The sequence below is a fragment of the Pipistrellus hanaki genome, assembly GCF_964339955.1.
Source record: "Pipistrellus hanaki genome assembly, chromosome: 2".
Taxonomy (NCBI): Eukaryota; Metazoa; Chordata; class Mammalia; order Chiroptera; family Vespertilionidae; genus Pipistrellus; species Pipistrellus hanaki.
Genome location: NC_140504.1, coordinates 137,448,096 through 137,467,768, shown reverse-complemented (window position 1 = coordinate 137,467,768; position 19,673 = coordinate 137,448,096). Strand labels below are relative to the sequence as shown.

At 40.7% G+C, this 19,673-nt stretch overlaps 1 protein-coding gene across 2 annotated transcripts; it reads right to left on the bottom strand.

Annotated features, from left to right (window-relative positions):
- Positions 1 to 269: 269 nt before the first annotated feature.
- Positions 270 to 19,661, bottom strand: LOC311616660 (guanylate-binding protein 1-like). Of its 2 annotated transcripts, XM_084872317.1 has the most exons (15): positions 19,453 to 19,661; positions 17,224 to 17,347; positions 13,812 to 14,020; positions 10,875 to 11,002; positions 9,843 to 9,952; positions 8,906 to 9,102; positions 8,094 to 8,336; positions 6,758 to 7,038; positions 5,794 to 6,006; positions 5,290 to 5,392; positions 4,815 to 5,048; positions 4,226 to 4,459; positions 3,650 to 3,883; positions 3,220 to 3,413; positions 270 to 1,077 (listed from the first exon to the last, which is right to left on the bottom strand). In XM_084872317.1, the coding sequence occupies exons 3-15, from the start codon at positions 13,999 to 14,001 to the stop codon at positions 958 to 960; spliced, it is 2,481 nt and encodes an 826-aa protein (XP_084728443.1). In that variant the 5' UTR covers positions 14,002 to 14,020; positions 17,224 to 17,347; positions 19,453 to 19,661; the 3' UTR covers positions 270 to 957. The 2 variants fall into 2 exon arrangements, with proteins under 2 accessions (XP_084728443.1, XP_084728444.1); XM_084872318.1 differs by lacking the exon at positions 4,815 to 5,048 and having other exon boundaries at positions 271 to 1,077.
- Positions 19,662 to 19,673: the final 12 nt, after the last annotated feature.

Here is a 19,673-nt window from a genome sequence, read left to right as displayed (position 1 = left end):
GACAGTTTTAGCTCTCTATCTCTTTCCCTTTCTCTCTGTAAAAAAATCCATAAAATATATTTTTAAAAAGTTAAAAAAAAGAAGATTGTGGGTGTCTTTAGTTATATTTCAACCTAACTATTCCATTTTCTTTCCTTTTTTGTAACATTTAAAAAATATTTTTTAATTGATTTTTTTACATGTAGGAAGAGAGGGATAGAGAGTTAGAAACATCTATAAGAGAGAATCACCGATCAGCTGCCTCTTGCACACCCCCTACTGGGGATGTGCCAGCAACCAAGGTACATGCCCTTGACCAGAATCCATTCTGGGACCTTTCAGTCTGTAGGCCGAAGCTCTGTCCCCTGAGCAAAACTGGTTTCAGCTAACTATTCCATTTTCAAAAAACAGCTATTGTAAATGGTATTGTTTTTTTAATTTTTGGTGTACAATACTTTATTGCTTTTATATAAAAATACAGTTGAAAGTGAATTTTTGTGAATTGACCTTGAATCTTAGAACCTTGTTAAACTCACATATTTGTGCCAAGAGTTTATGTTGCTGTTTTTGGCTTTTTTGTTGTAGATTCCCTGTGATTTATCTATGTGCATAATCATTGCGTGTGAGAATGAAGACAGTTTTATTTTTTCCTTTCCTTCTCCCTCCCTCCCTCCTTTCCTCTTTCTCTTCCTTTCTTCCCTTCTTTCATTCTTTTGCCATATTGTAGGAAACCTTCATTATGCTGTTTTCTGGAGAGGAGAGACTGCACATTCTTGCTTTATTCCTGAGTTAGGGGCAAAGCATTCCATTTATTATCAATCAGTATGTATGTTAGGTGAAGGATTTTTTTTTTTTGTAGATTTATTTTATCAGCTTAAAGAGGGTCATTTTCCCAAGTTGTGACATTTTTCAAGTTTCTTCAACTGCTTGAGTTATGCCTCGGGTAGAGTGACCAGGCAAGCTCTTTCCCTTAGGTCATTAGCTTATGGTACAATTGTTCGATGGTGGTATTGCCATTCTTTCTTTGAGATTATCTATTTTTCTCTGAAGTTGTCTGTTCTCATTTTGGAATCCTTCCTTTAATAACAAGGCCTGTTCCTAAAAAGGGACAAATAAAGAGTAAATAAAGCACAGCAGTAAGCAAATCTCAACTTCTTGCTAGTTTCCACATTCATAGTTCTTTTTTTTTTTTTTGAGTATTTAATTTCTTCTTGAAATTTTCTTTATTATAAATATTCATTCAAAGAGGTGTGGTGCATGGAATCCAAGCACAGGTGCGGTTGGTTCCTAGGCTTGGGCAGCAATTGAAGCAAAGGATCTGGTGTGGAAGGGCAGGTCCCAGCTGGCCTCTGAGTCCTGGGCCTCGGCATAACCCCCTCCTTCTGAGTTATTGGGCCCCACCAGGCTACCTCAGTGCCATTGGTCACACTACCTGGACTGGTGGGATAATGGGGACCTGCTCACACTCAACTTGGCCAGGCGCTGCCCATTTACCTGGTCCACCATCCTGCCGCAGTCCCAATCTCATTGGGGCCAATCAGGGCCAGCAGCACCTCCACTGCCACCCTCTTCCAGCTCTGGGTCACAGATGCCCGCCATGTTCCACACTGCCCCATGGTGGTCAGTGCACATCATAGTGAGCAGTCGAACTCCTGGTCAAACTCCCAATAGAGGGGACAATTTGCATATCAGGCTTTTAGTATATAGGATACTTTCACTTGGACATCCTAGCTCCATGACTGCTTATCTTGAACCTCCTTTAGGTAAGAGATATTTTGGCTTATACCTCTTAATATTTTGATAAACTTAAATTATAGGTCCCATTAATTGTATACAACCTATGTGGGCAATCTTAATTATGTTTCTTTTCAAATCTTATAGACTCTTATACACACACACACACACATATATATGTATATATATGTATATACACACACACACACACACACACACACACACACACACACATATATATATATATATATATATATATATATATATATATATATATAATCATACATACACATGACAAAAATAAAATTTCTCAAAATCAAAGGAAGTGCCTGAATCTTAGATCAGGGAATTTGATTTAAGCCTCCACAGCTTGGTGGCAAGAGTAGCAGGATATAAATAAGGACATCAAGGCCCCTAACTGTCCATACAGATTTCTGCAGAAAACTCACTACACAAACTAGGAGTAGGGCATAGCAAACAGGCAGGAGTGGCAGACACAGGAGTGAGAGGCAAAGAGTCCTTCTGCTCATAAAGGTTCTCTGAGAACCAAAGTCACACCAGGTGTGACTGAAAAAACAGTGATTGTAGATTCCTCTAAGTCTGAAGGTCGTTCAGATATCTTACTGATCTGTGTGACCCTGTAAAAGCTCATCTTTTCTGAATCTCTTTTTCTTCTAAGAAACAGCAATTCTTGCTTCATATAATATTCAGTAAGAGATACAGATAAGATATATTTACAATGCCTGAAATATAATAGCTACCATTGATTGAATAATCTTATATAATAAAAGGGAAATATGCAAATTGTCCCCTTGGAAGTTCAGACACTCACCATGATGTGCTCTGACTACCAGTGGAAGCCCCAGCTATAAGCTGGCAGCCAGAGGAGGGAAAGCTCCATCCAGCAGCTGGCAACTGGGGAAAGTTTGTTGCTGGTGCAGCCAGAGCGAGGCCCTGATTGGCCCTGATTGCCAGCTAGGCCGAGGGACCCTATCCATGCACAAAATTTTGTGCACCAGGCCTCTTATCTATATATGTAAATGCCTAAATGACCATTGAACAATTTGACTGTTCGACTGGTAGCTATGACATGCACTGACCATCAAAGGGCAGCTGCTCAATGCACAGGCATGGAAACTTAGAGCAGACTGATGAATCTGCCTTGGCCTGGCCTGTTGGGATTTAGCGAAAATCATTGTTCTGACATTACCCGACACGTCCTATATTGCGAGATGGTGCATGTCAGTCTGAAAGACCGAAACATTGCATGAATCCATGCACTGGACCTGTAGTTTACTGATAAAGGACTGGATTTGAGATAAAGGATAATAAATTTTGTTAAATAACGAGATGTAGGCAGGCTCCAAATCAGGGAGAAGAATTTGAAAGATATAAGTGGGCAAGCAAGATCCTTAGGGTTTTTCTATTCTAATGGACACACAAACAAGTCAGGGAGAGTGGACACAAAACAGAAAAGAGACACCTCTAGGTGATATCATTACATACCTTAAGTTTAAGAGACATAGTCCTCTCTTGCTCTGCCATTAATTGGGCCCTCTTCTGCTCCATCTTCTCAATCAGTTGTTTCACATGTTCCTGATAACTCTTTTCTTTTTCCTCCATCATCTGCTGATTCTTCTTTTGCATTTCCTGCAGCATTTTTGCTGCAGCCTCTGCAGATTCAGCATTCACAGGTTGCACTGCCAGGAGGAAAGGAAGAAGACAAATTCATGTAGGTGACCCCCTCGCTGTTTCTTCTTTGTGAACTCACCTGACATTGTTGCTGCTGACTGCATTTGCCCACTGAGACTGACTGGCTAGTAGTAGGCATCTTTGCTCATCTGGCTTTTGTTTAAGGACCCCAGGTTCTCCAAGCCAAATTATTTAAACTTTTAAAAGCTGCTGAGGCTATCTAGACTCTTGACTTGCTCCTCACCTTCGATCTCCTTTTCCTTTTCTGTGAGAGTATGGTCTGTCTGTAGAATTGTAGCCATAGCCCTCTTTTGCTGTGCCATTAATTGGGCCTTCTCCTGCTCCATCTTCTCAACCAGTTGTTTCACGTATTCCTGAAAACTCTTTTCGCCCTCCTCCATCATCTGCTGATTCTTCTTTTGCATTTCCTCCAGAATTTTTGCTTTAGCCTCTGCAGATTCAGCTTTCACACGTTGCACTGCCAGGAGGAAAGGAAGAAGACAAATTCATGTGGGTGACCAACTTGGTGAACTCACCTGTCGTTGTTGCTGCTGACTGCATTTGCCCACTGAGACTGACTTTGGCTAGTAGCAGGCATCTTTGCTCATCTGGCTTTTGTTTAAGGACCCCAGGTTCTCCAAGCCAAATTATTTAAACTTTTAAAAGCTGTTGAGGCTATCTATTCTCTTGACTTGCTCTTCATCTTTGATCCCTTTTTCCTTTACTGTTAGAGTCTGGTCTGTCTGTAGAATTGTAAAGCCAAATTATTTAAACTTTTAAAAGATGTTGAGGGTATTTATTCTCTTGACTTGCTCCTCACCTTCAATCTTCTTTTCCTTTACTGTGAAAGTTTGGTCTGTCTGTGGAATTGTAGCCATAGCCCTCATTAGCTCTGCCATTAATTGTGCCCTCTCCTGCTCCATCTTCTCAACCAGTTGTTTCACTTGTTCCTGAAAACTCTTTTCTTTCTCCTCCATCATCTGCTGATTCTTCTTTTGCATTTCCTCCAGCATTTTTGCTGCAGCCTCGGCAAATTCAGCTTTCACACGTTGCACTGCCAGGAGGAAAGGAAGAAGACAAATTCATGTGGGTGACCCCCTCACTGTTTCTTCTTTGTGAACTCACCTGACATTGTTGCTGCTGACTTCATTTGCCCACTGAGACTGACTTAGGCTAGTAGTAGGCATCTTTGCTCATCTGGCTTTTGTTTAAGGACCCCAGGTTCTCCAAGCCAAATTATTTAAACTTTTAAAAGCTGTTGAGGCTATCTATTCTCTTGACTTGCTCTTCATCTTTGATCCCTTTTTCCTTTACTGTGAGAGTCTGGTCTGTCTGTAGAATTGTAAAGCCAAATTATTTAAACTTTTAAAAGATGTTGAGGCTATCTAGTCTCTTGACTTGCACCTCACCCTCGATCTCCTTTTCCTTTTCTGTGAGAGTCTGGTCTGTCTGTAGAATTGTAGCCATAGCCCTCCTTTGCTCTGCCTTTAATTGGGCCCTCTCCTGCTCCATCTTCCCAATTAGTTGCTTCTCATGTTCCTGAAAACTCTTTTTGCTCTCCTCCATCATCTGCTGATTCTTCTTTTGCATTTCCTCCAGCATTATTGCTGCAGCCTCTGCAAAGTCAGCTTTCACACGTTGTACTGCCGGGAGGAAAGGAAGAAGACAAATTCATGTGGGTGACCACCTCACTGTTGTTTCTTCTTTGTGAACTCACCTGACATTGTTGCTGCTGAGTGCATTTGCCCACTGAGACTGACTTTGGCTAGTAGTAGGCATCTTTGCTCATCTGGCTTTTGTTTAAGGATCCCTGGTTCTCCAAGCCAAATTATTTAAACTTTTAAAAGCTGTTGAGGCTATCTAGTCTCTTGACTTGCTCCTCACCTTCGATCTCCTTTTCCTTTACTGTGAGATTCTGGTCTGTCTGTAGAATTGCATCAATCACAGACTCCTTGGACTTCAGGTATGTCTGAAGAACTTCTTCACTCTAGGACACCGATAAAATGGCATTAGTGATAGGAAATCGCTGGAAGCGCTTATTCCTATTTGCCCACCATCTTTTCTTGTAGGAATCACTTCGCTTGGCCCTGTTCCTTGTGCTGGTCAAGGTGCCCCTGTCACTGGGTGTGCACATGCTCCAGGTTAGCCAGGCCTGGCACCCGATGAAGCAGAATCCTTTGTAAGAAATTCGTATAAATATAGATTCAGAGTGTCTCTTCTCATGTGAAGTCTCTATTTTTTGAGCTGTTGGTGCTGTGATTTTATATGGAGTGAGGATGAAGCCATCATGGAGAGAGCAGATCCAAGGAAAGGAGGTTGAGGGAGACTGGGTAGAAGGCTAGTGTGGGGTTGAAGGGAGGAACAGAGAGACAGATAAATGCTGGTTACCTGTATTCCCTTCTTGGGTTCCTGAAGATACTGTTTCTTGAGCTCATTCACAGTTTGCATTAAGAGATGATATCCTCCTGGTTTAGAATAAACCCCCTGCTTTATATCTTCTTCTAAAGAATGGAAGATATCCTTAAGTAAAGCTGAGCAGCGATCAGATGATGCTTTTATATTCTCTTTATAAAACTCTTCCCGCCTTTTTTCTAGCTGGGCCTTTAATGTGAAAATAGGAAGTAGAAAGTACAGAGTAAATGTTAGCTCAACCTCAGGATTTTTGGAAAGGCTTCTCCAAAACCAGTCTGTGATCTTGCGAAAACTTACAGGCACCTTTGCAGGACCACATCCTTTCTCCTGATCCTGTCTTTCTACTGAAGTCCCTTTCTCCTTGGAGGTGAAGTTCATGGTAGAGATGGCTAGCTTTATGTTAGCATTTATGTTACCTATCTGCGGGTCATAGGGGGCCATGGTCCTTTGCACTACAGCTGAGTTCTCTATCTGGTCCGAGGCCAGGACTGCATTCTCCATGCAGGGTAGGTCCCCACTGCTGATGGCATTGACATAGGTCAGGACTAGGTTCTCTATTCCTACACATACACCTTTGGAAAGAAACTTCTGCTTTCAGATTGGAACAGCAATTGCAAATGGAAGAAATGTGACTCAATGTAAGCCTGCTCAATATAACTAAGACTACGTATTTTTTTTTTCTTTTGGTTATAATAGTGGTCAGCAAACTCATTAGTCAACAGAGACAAATATCAAAAGTACAACTATTGAACTTTTTTTTGAGAGTTAAATTTTTTAAATTTAAAGTCTTTCTAACACCACTTCTTCAAAATAGACTTGCCCAGGCTGTGGTGTTTTGTGGAAGAGCCACACTCAAGGGGCCAAAGAGTTGCATGTGGCTCAAGGGCCACGGTTTGCCAACCACTGCCCTAATACATATAAACATAAGAAAAAAAATTACCTCTAATTCCTTTAGAAATAAATGGTCTACATCCTTGAAAGAATTCTTCATGAAGACTTCAATGGCCTCTTTCTCACTCGCCATGTGCAGGTCCAGGAGCTCTTGGAGGGTTTCTGTGGGCAGTTCAACCTTCTCCCCCATCTGCTGGTCATAGTGGGCAATGGCCTTTTTCACTGCAGCCGAGTTCTCTATCTGGGCCAAGGCCAGGACTGCGTTCTCCATGCAGGGCAGGTCTCCACTGCTGATGGCATTGACATAGGTCATCACCAGAGTCTCCAGCCCTACAAATAGAGAACAAAAGATTTGTTGTAGGTGGGGTGAGGAAACTGTCCATCATCCATAAATCTGGTGATATCTCTCAACACTCATTTGGCTCACAGCATCGATGTCCTCAGCATCACCTAGAAGTTTGTTAAAAATGCAGACTCTCAGCCTCTGTTCCAGATGAACTGAATTAAATCCTCCTCAGGTGAGATCTTGGGTGATATTGATCCACATCAAAGGGTGAGAAACTCTGTTCTAGGCACCATAGACCTGTGTTTATTGAGGGCATGTGCTTTACCCCAAAGCATCTTTACGACAGGAAATGTACCTCTCATTCATGTCTCTTTCATCAGTTCTGGTCCGTGGTAAGTATTTATAAAATGAATATTTTTGAAACAATTAAAAAGAACTCCTCTGCTCTGGCCAGGTGGCTCAGTTGGTTGGAGCATCGTCCCATGCACCAAAAATTTGTGGATCTGACTCTTGGTCAGGGCACATACCTAGGTTCAGTCCCAGTTGGGGTGCATGCAGGAGGTAACTGATTAGTGTTTCTCTCTCACATTGATGTTTCTCTCTCTTAAATTCATGGGAAAACTTCCTTGGCTGAAGATTAAAAAACTAAAAATATATTTAAAGGAGTCCTCCATTTTAATCATTCTGGAAGAACACTGTCCAAAAGAATTTTCTGTGATGATGGTCCTGTGCTATATGTGCTGACCAATAATGCATCCCCTAGACATTTAATCAGAATTCTTAATTTTATTTAATTCTAATTATTCTATATGTAAGTTTAGTTATATGAAGCTACTACACTTGTCTAGTAGCTATTATATGGAATAGTACAGGTCCAGGTTATTAGGGCAATTTTAAGCAATAGAGCTTTTTTAGTTGTCTTTTTCTATCAATTCTCACCCGCAAAATCTGTCTAATATAATCTATTAGAAATGTGTCATTCAGAATGTACCACAGTAATAGCAGTATATTTGCATTTTTCAAGTCTGAAACTAGGCGGATGCTATTCCACCTTCCTTTAGCCTTAACAGTGAGAGTAATGACTGGGAAGAGGACTCACGTAGTCCATTGACTTGGATGTTTCCTGAAAGAGTTTTGATTTTGGAATTGGTAACGATGTAGGAACAGAAGTCAGCAGCTTGTTGCACGAATTCAGGGTCCAGCTCATCATCATGCATTGTCTCAAGTTGGCCTAGCTTCTTCCGATGAGTGGGCTGTTCAAAGATAAAACATTTCTTCTTTGGGAAGAACTTTCGGATACAGAGTCGGGGCAGGTTAAACTTTTCATCTTTAGGACTGGTACCTGTAGAAAGATAAAAAAAAAAAAAGGGCTTTGTATAATATAATATAGGGGCTTGGAAAATTTTCCTGTACATGTCCAAATGGTATATATATTAGACTTTACATGTCATGTATTTACTAAGAATTCAATTCTGCTATATAGTATGAAAGCAGCCATGGACAATCTAATAGTATTCACGCAGTAAAACTTATTTGTATGATAGCTGACAGGCTGCATTGCCCATCATTTGCCTGTGGGCTATAGTTTGCCAACTCCTGGCCTAGCACATTGTTATGTTTTAATCTATTTTCTTTAAATAAATGCCCTTTCCATTCCATATTCTTTGGCTAATTACAGCATCACAAGCCCTAAGCAGGGAGATAAAAATCAAAATGATCACAGTAAAGGGAAAGGTGAGAAAAAAAGAAACTTTTCTTAGAACAGGGGAGAAGATAATTCAAAATTAATTATTAGAACTTGGCAGCTGAGAAGTAGAAAACTATACATGTAAAAACACTAAGTAGAAAAATAAAAGATGATGGTTTCTCATGGCTTGTGGTTCCCAATAATCAGTTCTAAGTCCCCTTTACCTTGCTTGAGTTTGAGTGAATTCTGCAGGTACTCATCTGCTGAGATGGGTTGCCCATCTACTTTCAATTCTAGGGGAAAATCTCTCAGTGTCCACACAAAATCCGGAAAGAAGCTCACAAAGTCAGCTGAGTCCTCATCCTCATTTGCACCAGGTGAAGATTTTGCCTTTATCTTATCTGTCAGCTCTGTCACATAGCTGAGTAGCAAACTAAGGAAAATGGTGTGAATGAACAGTGCTTCTCATGCCATATTAGTCCCACATATTCCAAACCTTTCTTTTTGCTTTGTTTCTAACTCAATTGTTAATTCCTCCTGCCCTTGAGTTATTTTTTATACTTTCTCTTATTGTGCTTGATTCACCATGATTCACATTCTGGGAGCTGGCTTTTAAGTACAGGGCTTCCTCCCAGGGTTCTTATACCAGCCTTATATAGGGTCCAGCATTCTGGAGAAAAGAGCTGCTTGTAGATTCAAGTGGAGTCCAAAGATGATAAAAGATATTTTTGAAAGACATTGGAGGTCACAGGAGTTTCAGCGAAAGGGAACTGGAGACTCCACCTTCACTAAGGACCCAGCTTTTATGTAACACAATTTGTCCCAAGGCAAGGTGGAGATAATACACTTGAAGGGTGTGGTATCTATGGGTAGAGAAGCATTGTCAGTTTGGGGAATAGCCTACAGCTATTCTGGTGTTTGACCAACAAGAGGCAATAAAATATCCTGAGCTGTCTGGCAGTTAACAATAATCCTATTCAGGTTTGAGGGAAGTGCCTTAGCTGTTTCCAACAGGTAAACTACATATGTGGCTCAGCCATTGTTGAGCCGCCCAAGCTTCACCAACCTTTTGGCGAAACTCTTGTAATTATTACAAGCTGGAATTTGTTCTTGGCTCCTACCCTCTGATTTTGATGCTGTTCTGGATCACAAAAAGGATACTATAGTTGGTCCATGGCCTGCTGGTTTATGGTCCCCATGCTGTTGTACACAAAAGTGCTGCTCAGCAGTATTGCCAGGGCAAAGATCCAGGAGTCACTTTTGTTGCTATTCTGGAAATCAGAACACATTTGGGCCAGGATAATGTTTTATTCTCATGGCACTTTCCGGATCAGCAGTAGTGAACATATACTCATTTAGTACAGTGCCTTTTTTTTTTAGATTAATGACTTATAAGAGGGAAACAAATCCAAAAGAAAATGATTGTTAGAAGGTCTTGGACTTTGAATACTCTTCTGATTAGTATTTTTGGTTACACATATTCTCACTAAGACCTCTTATGACCATTGGCAGATAATTGCAAAAGAAGTAGTTCAGATTGCTCGCCACTCTAAAGTCTTAAAGGTAATTTGTTTTTCTCTATATTTTTACACTAAAATTGACTTATGTAAGAGTAATAATACTTATACCTATTATATCTAGTCATTATTATTCAACTAACACTTTCCATTCTTATAAAATAGTCAAAACAGTACTATGAGGCAAATATAGACAGTTTGCATTGCTTTTACAAATCAGAAAGCTGAGAATAAAAGAAGTGAAATAATTTGCTAAGGCCAATGTGTTAATGACAGCATTTACATCCCCACAACAGTTTAGGTCTTCTGAACATTAATCCTTAATTAAAGTTCTCTGTATGACAGAATTCATAGCTGTTTTTGTTTGTAGTACCTTTATGCATCTGTGTTAACTGATTTAACTTATAGCCTCTTGTTAATAATTATAATACTATCTCATGACCACTATGCTCTTCTAGGATTCTGCCTTATACTTTTATTTTTTCTGATTGCAAAACTTGGTCTCTTAGCATGTAAACAGAAATGAAAAAAAAAACACATATGGTTTAGTGCCCTCTCTTATTTGAATAAAAATTAAAATAATAAAATTAAAAAAAAGAGAAGTAAAAATATAAAATAGTGTAGACAATACCCAGAAATGAGGGGATTGTGTCCAAACTAAATCTTCAAGGCTTACCTTCTCTACATTTCCCAGCCCCTCAGTGTCAAGCAGAACTAGGGTGTAGTTTTGTTTCTTAGGGTGAGGCACACACCACATCCAGATGCCTTTGGTGTGAGACTGAACTGTGGAGCCCATAGAGAAGCCTTCAGGGGATAGGAGAGAGAGGGAGTTGAGTTTTCATAGCAGATGTGTCTTAAAATGAAAATAAATGTGAACATAATCAAGATAAGGAGAGACTATAAACAGTGGCTTGTCTGGCATGTCTCAGAGCTTGAGTGTCGACCTAAGAACCAGGATGTCATGGTTCCACTTAGGGGGAAAGTACATGCCCTGGTTATTGACTCTATCCTTAGTATGGGGTGTGCAGGAGGGAGCTGATCAATGATTCTCTCTTAATCACTGATGTTTCTAACTCTCTCTCCCTCTTTTTTCTGATTTGAAATCAATAAAAATCCTATATAATACAAGAGCAATATGCAAATTAACCTTCACTACACTATATTCAGAAGCCATGCCCACAAGCCATGCCTACCAGCCAATCAGAAGCGAATATGCAAATAAAACCGACCAAGATGGCTATGGCCACAGAGAGCAGGAGGGAGTCTTCGGTTTCCCCAGCGATGGATGAAGCCAAGCTTTCCATCTGCTCTTGCTGGCCTATTCTTCCACTCAAGGCTACAAAGTTACAATGATAGAATATACATAAATTGAAACAGAAATGGTGGAAACCATGCAAGTATAAAAGCAGGAGGCTAGGTTTGCCTCCAATGATGTAGGAAGCCAAGCTTTCAACACACCCTGGCTGGCCCAGGCCTTGGCTTCAGGCTACAAAGTTTCAATTATAGAAGATTTACAAATTTCAACAGAAATGGCTGCTGTCACAGAGCAAGCAGAAGGCTTGGCTCCCCTAGAGGCTACAAAGTTTCAGTTGTAGAAGATAAATAAACCCCAGATACCACCGTCTCCACTAGGGTCACTAGGGAGCATGGCCAGTCTGCAAACCACCACAGGCCCCTAGCCTAGGCTATCCCACGCCCCAAGGGAACCCCCACCCTTATCCTGGACACCCTTTAAGGCACACCAGCTGGCCCCCACCCATGCACCAGGCCTCTATTCTACGTAATAAAATAGTAATATGCCGATTGATCATCACTCCAACACACAGTATGGCTGCTCGTATGTGGACACAAGATGGCCAGCAGGGAAGGACAGTTGGGAGGGACCAGGCCTGAAAGGGAGGGCAGTTTTGGGCCATCAAGCCTGTTGGGAAGGGCAGTTAGTGTTGTCAGGCTGGCAGAGGAGGGAAGTTGGGGGCGACCAGGCCTGTAGGGAAGGGCAGTTAGGAGGGACCCAGGCCTGCAGGGGAGAGCAGTTGGGGGGAGACCAGGACTGCAGGAGAGGGAAGGTAAGGGCAAACAGGCTGGCAGGAGAGCACTTAGGCATCAATCAGGCTGGCAGGGGAGTGGTTAGGAAGTGTCTCAGTCTGGCAGGCAGAAGCGCAACCAGGAAGGGATGCAGGGGAGCAGTTGGGAGCCAGCAGTCCTGGATTGTAAAAGGAATGTTCAACTGCTCGTTTAGGCCTGATCCCAGTAGGATTGGACATCCCTCGAGGTGTCCCAGATTGGAGAGGGTGTAGGCTGGGCTGAAGGACACCCCACCCTGTCATAAACAAATTTCATTCACTGGGCCTCTACTACATTAATAAAAAAACCTACAGAGAAACAGGGAAATTCAAATATCCAATACATAAAAACACTAAACACCTTTTTATTATAGAACCATTAACAAATTAGGAGTAAAAGAAAACTAACTCAACATAATAAAAGTTATATATGAAAATTCGTCAGCCACCATCACACTCTATGGTGTAAGGGAGAAAGCTTTTCCTCCTACAAAGTTAACCAAAAGAGTTCAATGACATATAAATAAGAGCTAAATCTATAAATTCATAGAAGAAAACATAGGGGGAAAACTTCATAATGTGGAATTTAGAATGATTTCTTGGATATGACACCAAAAACATAAACAACAAAAGAAAAATAGATAAGTTGGCTTAAAAAATAAAACTTTTGTGGGTCAAAGGATACTATCAACAGAGTTTCATAGGTATCCTATGGAATGGGGGGAGGAAACACTTCTTAGTTAAGGAATTAATATCAAGAATATATAAAAAAGGTCCTGCAATGCAACCCCAGAAACAAAGAAGACAATGAAAAAGTGAGCAAAGGATTTGAACAGACATTTCCTTAAAGAAAAATACAAATACCAATAATCACATAGAAGATATTATAATAAATAGCACTAGCTATCAGGGAAATACAAATCAAAACCACAAAGAGATAGCATTTGATACCATTAAGATGATCACTATCAAAAAAATAAATAACAGCCTCATTTGTGGCTTGTGGTTGAGAGTGGACCTATGAACCAGGAGTTCATGGTTCAATTCTCAGCTTGGGTTGTGAGCTTGATCCCCAGTGTGGGGCTTTCAGGTGGCAGACAATGTTTCTCTCTCATTATTAATGTTTCTATATATCTCTCTCCCTATGTGAAGTCAATAAAAACAAACAACAACAAAAAACACCACACACACAGAGCTAAATATCAGGATTTGGCAAGAATTTGGACAAATTAGAATCCTGTGCATTTCTGGGAAAGATGTAAAATGGTAGAGATGTTGGAAATGATACAGTGATTCTTTTAAAAAAATTAAACAGATTTCCAGGAAAAGAATACAAATTGTGCTTTTAAAAGGAAAATTAAGAAAAGTGGGAAGAGACAATGAATTGACTCTTTCAGATCATACTAAAGATTAGAGGATAACTATAGATTAAAACCTCGCTTTCAATATTCCTCCCCATCTCTACCTTGCTCTTCCTGTAACAGCATACTCAAAGCTGGGAGTGTGGGTGGAGAGAAGGGATCTGGCAGAGCTTAGCTGGTGCCCCTCACCTTTTTTCTGTCCAGCCAGCTTGTTCATCAGGTAGGATTTGCCTGTGCGGTAGGGACCCACAATGGCCACCACCACCACAGGCTGTGTAATGGCAGACAGGATCTTCAAAGCTTCTGGGTTAACCACTAGTTGTGTGTCAGTGTTCTCAATGAGGCACACCGGGCCTGGCATGTGCTTATCTGAGGCCATGTCCAGGGTGTCACCTTATCTGCAAGCAAGGAGATGGGATGGATTAGAACTTCCATTCTCAGTAGATCAAAAACTTTCACCAGGTATTTTGATCCAGAGTCATAAAATTCGCCAACATGGCCAGAAGAACTGGTCAACAGTGAGATGGATGAGGGGAAGATTTGTATTATTTTAGAAAGTTACAAATGTGCAATTGAAGGAGGTCATCAAAAAAATATTGTTATGACAAGGACATCAGCATTTAACCACATTCATGAACAAAATCTTTAATTTACCATAGAAAACTTTCTTTTTAGATTCTCAATAAAATATTCATACTAGAGCCTTCCTGGTGTGGCTCAGTGGTTGAGCATGGGCCCTTGAACCAGGAGGTCTTGAGGTTTCAGAATCTTGAGGTTTCAGGCTTGATCCCCAGTAAGGGATGCATAAGAGGCAGCCAATCAATGTTTCTCTCTCATTATTGATGTTTCCACCTTTCCGTCTCCCTCTCCCTAGAAATCAATAAAAATATATGAAAATATTTGCTAGACATGAAATATATAATATTTAATATTTTATTTAATATTTATTAATTTAATTTAATATTTATTTGTTAATTAATTATACTATGAATAAAAACTTTTGGGAATAAATGTTTCATCATTTGATGTATGCTCTTTGGACAATTTTCACAGATTTTTTTTGTTGGAAATCCTCATTGGAGGATATTTTCCATTGATTTTGAGGGAGGGGTGAGGGAGTGGGGTGAGACAGAGAGAGAGAAACATTGATGTGAAACAGACACTTGGATTGGTTTCTTCTTAAACATGCTCCCACCACAAACATTCAATATACCCTTCATCCAAAGGTTAACACTATAACTACTGTGTAAAAATAGGAAGGACATTTTTCACAGATATGAAACCCGTGGGTTGTTTTTTTACTCGACCTTATTTTGCAGAAGTGAAGGTTCACAGAACTGTTTATACCACTATTCTGGAAGTGGAACCAATAAACTTACATTTGCTAATTTGATAAAAATGTATTACTGTATGAAATACCTGACTAAGGACCTGTCCAAAGCCTTGATATGGGCTTGTGTAAGCAAGGGTCCCTACACATTAACTTCATTAGCTTCACAAAAAATTAGCCTCCAACTAAAAGGTGGTAAGATTGCACAACTGCAAATAGAGAATGTTGCCCAAAACCATGTTTGTGTGTACATGAGTGTGGTGTAAGGTAACAAAAGACTATGAAATGTGGATTAAAAAATCAGGAGAGCCTAGGTTGTTTGATGAAAATATATTTCCAGCCATACACTTGTAGGTTTTTTGTTTTGTTCTGTTTTTCCATTTGATAGAGGAAAAGAAGAAGCAGGAAGAAGACAGGAGGGGAGAATACTGGGGAGGAGAGAGAGAGGAAGAGCTGAAAGGAAAGAGAGATAGGGTTGTCAGACAAGTAGGTGATGACTAAAGTTCATGCAAAGCCAGGGAATTCAGAGGCAGTTTCCAGAAAGCAAGAGCAATTCTACTTGAGAGCACAGAGATGTCAGGTGAACAAAATGTTAGCTTTAGCAATGCAGGTTCATTAAAGAGAAAACATTTTATTAAAGTAGTGGGGCCAAATTCTACTTGCAAGGGATAAGAAAGAAGTTGGCCCTAAGAAATTGCATCTAGTAAACTGGGGCTATTTTTTAATTTAATTTTATTTTAAAAAATTGTTTTTTTAAAATTACAGTTGATGATCAATATTATATGAGTTTCAGTGTACTTCATAGTAGTTAGACATTTGTATACCTTAAAAGGATCCCTTCTATGGGTCTAGTATCTACATGTCAGCATACATAATTTTTACATTACTAGAGGCCTGGCGCACAAATTTGTGCATGGGTGGGGTCCCTCAGTCTGGCCCGTGATTGGGGCTCATCAGAGTGTCTTGCTGAGTCTGGATCTGTACTGATCAGGGCCGGCTGGACAGGGTAAGGGGCTGAGGGTGATTGGCCAGCCAGGGTAAGAGGCCTGGGAGGTTGGCCAGATGGGAGTGAGAAGGGCTGCAGAGGCTGGCTGGCTGGCTGGGGAAAGGGTGGCAGGAAGTTGGTCAGTTGCACGAGGTTGCCTATAGGAGAGCATTGACCACCAGGATGCAAATGCTGCATTGAGTTTCTGCCCCACATGGTCAGTGCGCATCATAGCAACCTGTCATTCTGGTTGTTCCAAAGTAATGGTTGCTTAGGCTCTTATTATATAGACTAGATGTCCTATGAACAAAAATGTGTGCAAGAGTAAGCCTTCATTCCCCCAGCTGCTAGTACCAGCATCTCTCTGGCACCTGAAACCCGGGCTTCTGTCCTCTGGCCACCTACAGGCACCAAGGACCCTAGCTGGCTTCCCTGAGGCCACCGCAGGCACTCAGCACCCGAGCTGACTTCTGTCCAGCTAGAGCTTCATCAGGAAGGATGTCTGGAATGATGTCTGGTCTAATTAGCTTATTGCCTTTTTATTATTATAGATTAGTGACTATACTCTTTAGGCTTTACTTTACATCCCTTTGACTGTTTTATAATTGCCTATTTGTATATCTTAATCCCTTTCCATTTTCACCCAGCCCCCATCCTCCCTCACATCTGGGAACCAGAACCTCGGTTACTTTTAAATGAATAATCCACTGTGAAACAAAGCTCATCTATATGATTACAATTTATAATGTTTTTGTGAGTCTTCATCTTTTAGTCTCCGTTTTAGGTTTTTCTTTTTTCTTTTTTAACAGTGTCAGGTAGCTGTTTACGCTACATCTCATTTTCTATGCTTCTTTCTCATGAAAATAACATATCTGTAGCCCTTTCAGTGTGTCAGCTGCAATCAGAGCAGATTGAACAAGTTCCATCAAAGACAATGGTGATTTAACTGTGTCTGCAGACAACACAATGTTGGCAAAAAGAAAGACAACTGTAATGCATTTCAAAGTCTGAGCTTAGCCCCATGTCCGCTGCTGTCTAATTCCTCCAACCACAGTAGAGACACTTAGAGATTGCTGCCACATGATATCGATGGGTTTGGATTTCATCGTCTGCCCCACACAGGTTCTGCTTCAACCTTATCTTCATGCTCATTGTTTTTTGGAAAATGAACTAACCCTTATAAATCTCTCCTACCCTGCCCCAACCTTATCCTGGACTTTATTTCTCAGAGTACGGTTCCTGTAGACATGGGGAGAAAGCTGCCTTGATGAGAAAATAATTCTTACCTTTTTTTTCTCCCCAGTGTAGGTTGCAGTGGTGTTTCTTCTCTGCCTTTTACTGGATGGGATGTTTGGGCTTTTATTTAAACTCTGATGTGACGTGGCTGTCCTGACTTTCTAAAGATATTAACTAGAAATTAAGGGTTTAGAGTAATGTGAAACTGAAAGCACTGAATAAAATGCAGTAACTCAACAACCATGAAAGGAATTTCTGCAGGCTCTGAAAACGGGAGGGTAGGATTTCATAACTAGTTCATGACAGGCCAGCCAAGGACATTTGGCTCAGGTGGACTAGAAAGTCTCAAAAGGACTTTCATGGAACAACCTGCAGTCACCCTATCTGGTGCAACAGGAGGCAGTCACACTGAGGGTGAAGCAGCAGGCCAAGGATAAAAACAGCTGCTTACAGCCCACAGCCTCAAGAGCAGCACTAATTGTGTTAAAGGAAAATGGACTCCATCTTATCACACCAGAACAGTTATTATATCCCCAGCCTCTGCCCCTTGTGATTTTGCACATAAAATTCAACCCCAAGGAAAGCGGAAACTGAGTTCTAACCTTCCCTGTTGTGGCTCCATCCCCCCATTCCTTCTAATAAACTTCCTTCCTTCTTGCTTGCTGAGTCAGCCTAATTCATTGAATGACTCTAATCTTACAGTTCAGTTTGACCAAATCTCCATTGCTGGTGCCTGGTGAGTGTGGTAAACAAGATGCAGCCCCCTCTTCCCTCTTTCAAGCAGGTTAAAGTATGTCACTGGTTGAGGCAAACCACCAGTATTTCTCATCCCCGCCAATGCTGAGTTAGTAAGTGTTGGCAAGGATGCGGAGAAAAAGGAACCCTATTGCACTGCTGGTGGGAATGCAGACTGGTGCAGCCACTGTGGAAGACAGTATTGAGTTTCCTCAAAAAGTTAAAAATTGAACACCCATTTGACACAATATTTCCACTAATAGGACTATATCCCAAGAAATCAGAAACACCAGTCAGGAAGGGTATATGTGCCCCTATATTCATAGCAGAAAAATTTATCATAGCTAAGATTTGGAAACATCCTAAATGCCCACCAGCAGATGAGTGAATTAGAAAACTGTAGTACATCTACACAATAGAATACTAGGTTGCTAAAAATAAGAAGGAATTCTTACCATTTGCAACAGCATGGATGGAACTAGAGAGCATTATACTAAGTGAAATAAGCCAGGCAATTAAAGAAAAATACCACATGATCTTACTCATTTATGGATAATAAAGAACTTTATAAACTGATGAACAAAAATAGATACAGAGGCAGAGTGGCATTGAACAGACTGTCAAAATTACAATGGGAAGGCTGGGGAGTGTTGGGATGGGAGGTAAGAGATCAATTGAAGGACATGTAAGCATGCATATATGCATAACCAATGGATGCAAAATACTGGGTGGTAGGAGAGGCCAGGGGAAGGTCAATGGGGAAATAAAGGAAACATATATACTACTCTTTGTAATACTTTAAGCAAGAATATTAAATTTAAAAAAGAAAATATACAAATAACCAATAAACATATAACAAGATAATTAATAGCACTAGCTATCAGGGAAATACAAATGAAAACCATAATGAGATATTATTTCACACCCATTAGGATGAACACTACCAAAAAATCAAAATAGCAACCTGGCAGGCTTGGCTCAGGGTTGAGTGTGGATCTATGCACCAGGAGGTCATGGTTCTATTCCCAGCTTGGATTATGAGCTTGATCTCCAGTGTGGGGCATGCAGGAGGCAGACAATCAATGATTCTCTCTCATTATTAATGTTTCTGTCTCTCTGTCTGAAGTCAATAAAAACAAACAATCAAACAACAAAATCACCACACACACAGCCAAATAACAGGTATTGGCAAGAATGTGGAGAAATTAGAATCCTGTGCATTTCTTGGAGAAATGTAAAATGGTAGAGTTGCTATGGGAAATGATACGGTGATTCTTTAAAAAAAAACAAACACACACACACAGAGAATTCTAGGAAAAGAATACAAATTATGCTTTTAAAAGGAAAATTCAGGAAAGTGGGAAGAGACATTACATTGACTCTATCAGTACACAGTAAGGGAAGAAGGCAACAGTAGATAGATTAAAAGCTCGCTTTCAATATTCCTCCCCATCTCTACCTTGCTCTCCTGTAACACCATACTCAAAGCTGGGAGTGTGGGTGGAGAGAAGGGATCTGGCAGAGCTTAGTTGGTGCCCCTCAACTTTTTTTTTGCCCAGCCAGCTTGTTCATCAGGTAGGATTTGCCTGTGCGGTAGGGACCCACAATGGCCACCACCACCACAGGCTGTGTAATGGCAGACAGGATCTTCAAAGCTTCTGGGTTAACCACTAGTTGTGTGTCAGTGTTCTCAATGAGGCACACCGGGCCTGGCATGTGCTTATCTGAGGCCATGTCCAGGGTGTCACCTTATCTGCAAGCAAGG

What these genes read in the sequence shown, in the direction of transcription:
- LOC311616660 (XM_084872317.1), bottom strand. Translation starts at nt 14,001, where the DNA reads ATGGCCTCAGATAAGCACATGCCAGGCCCGGTGTGCCTCATTGAGAAC. An exon ending in CAGGCCATGGACCAACTATA is followed by an intron (nt 9,103 to 9,842) that starts GTATCCTTTTTG and finishes TTTGCTACTCAG; the next exon opens with CTATGTGACAGAGCTGACAG. An exon ending in AAAGGAAAAGAAGATTGAAG is followed by an intron (nt 3,884 to 4,225) that starts GTGAGGAGCAAG and finishes TCCTCCTGGCAG; the next exon opens with TGCAACGTGTGAAAGCTGAA.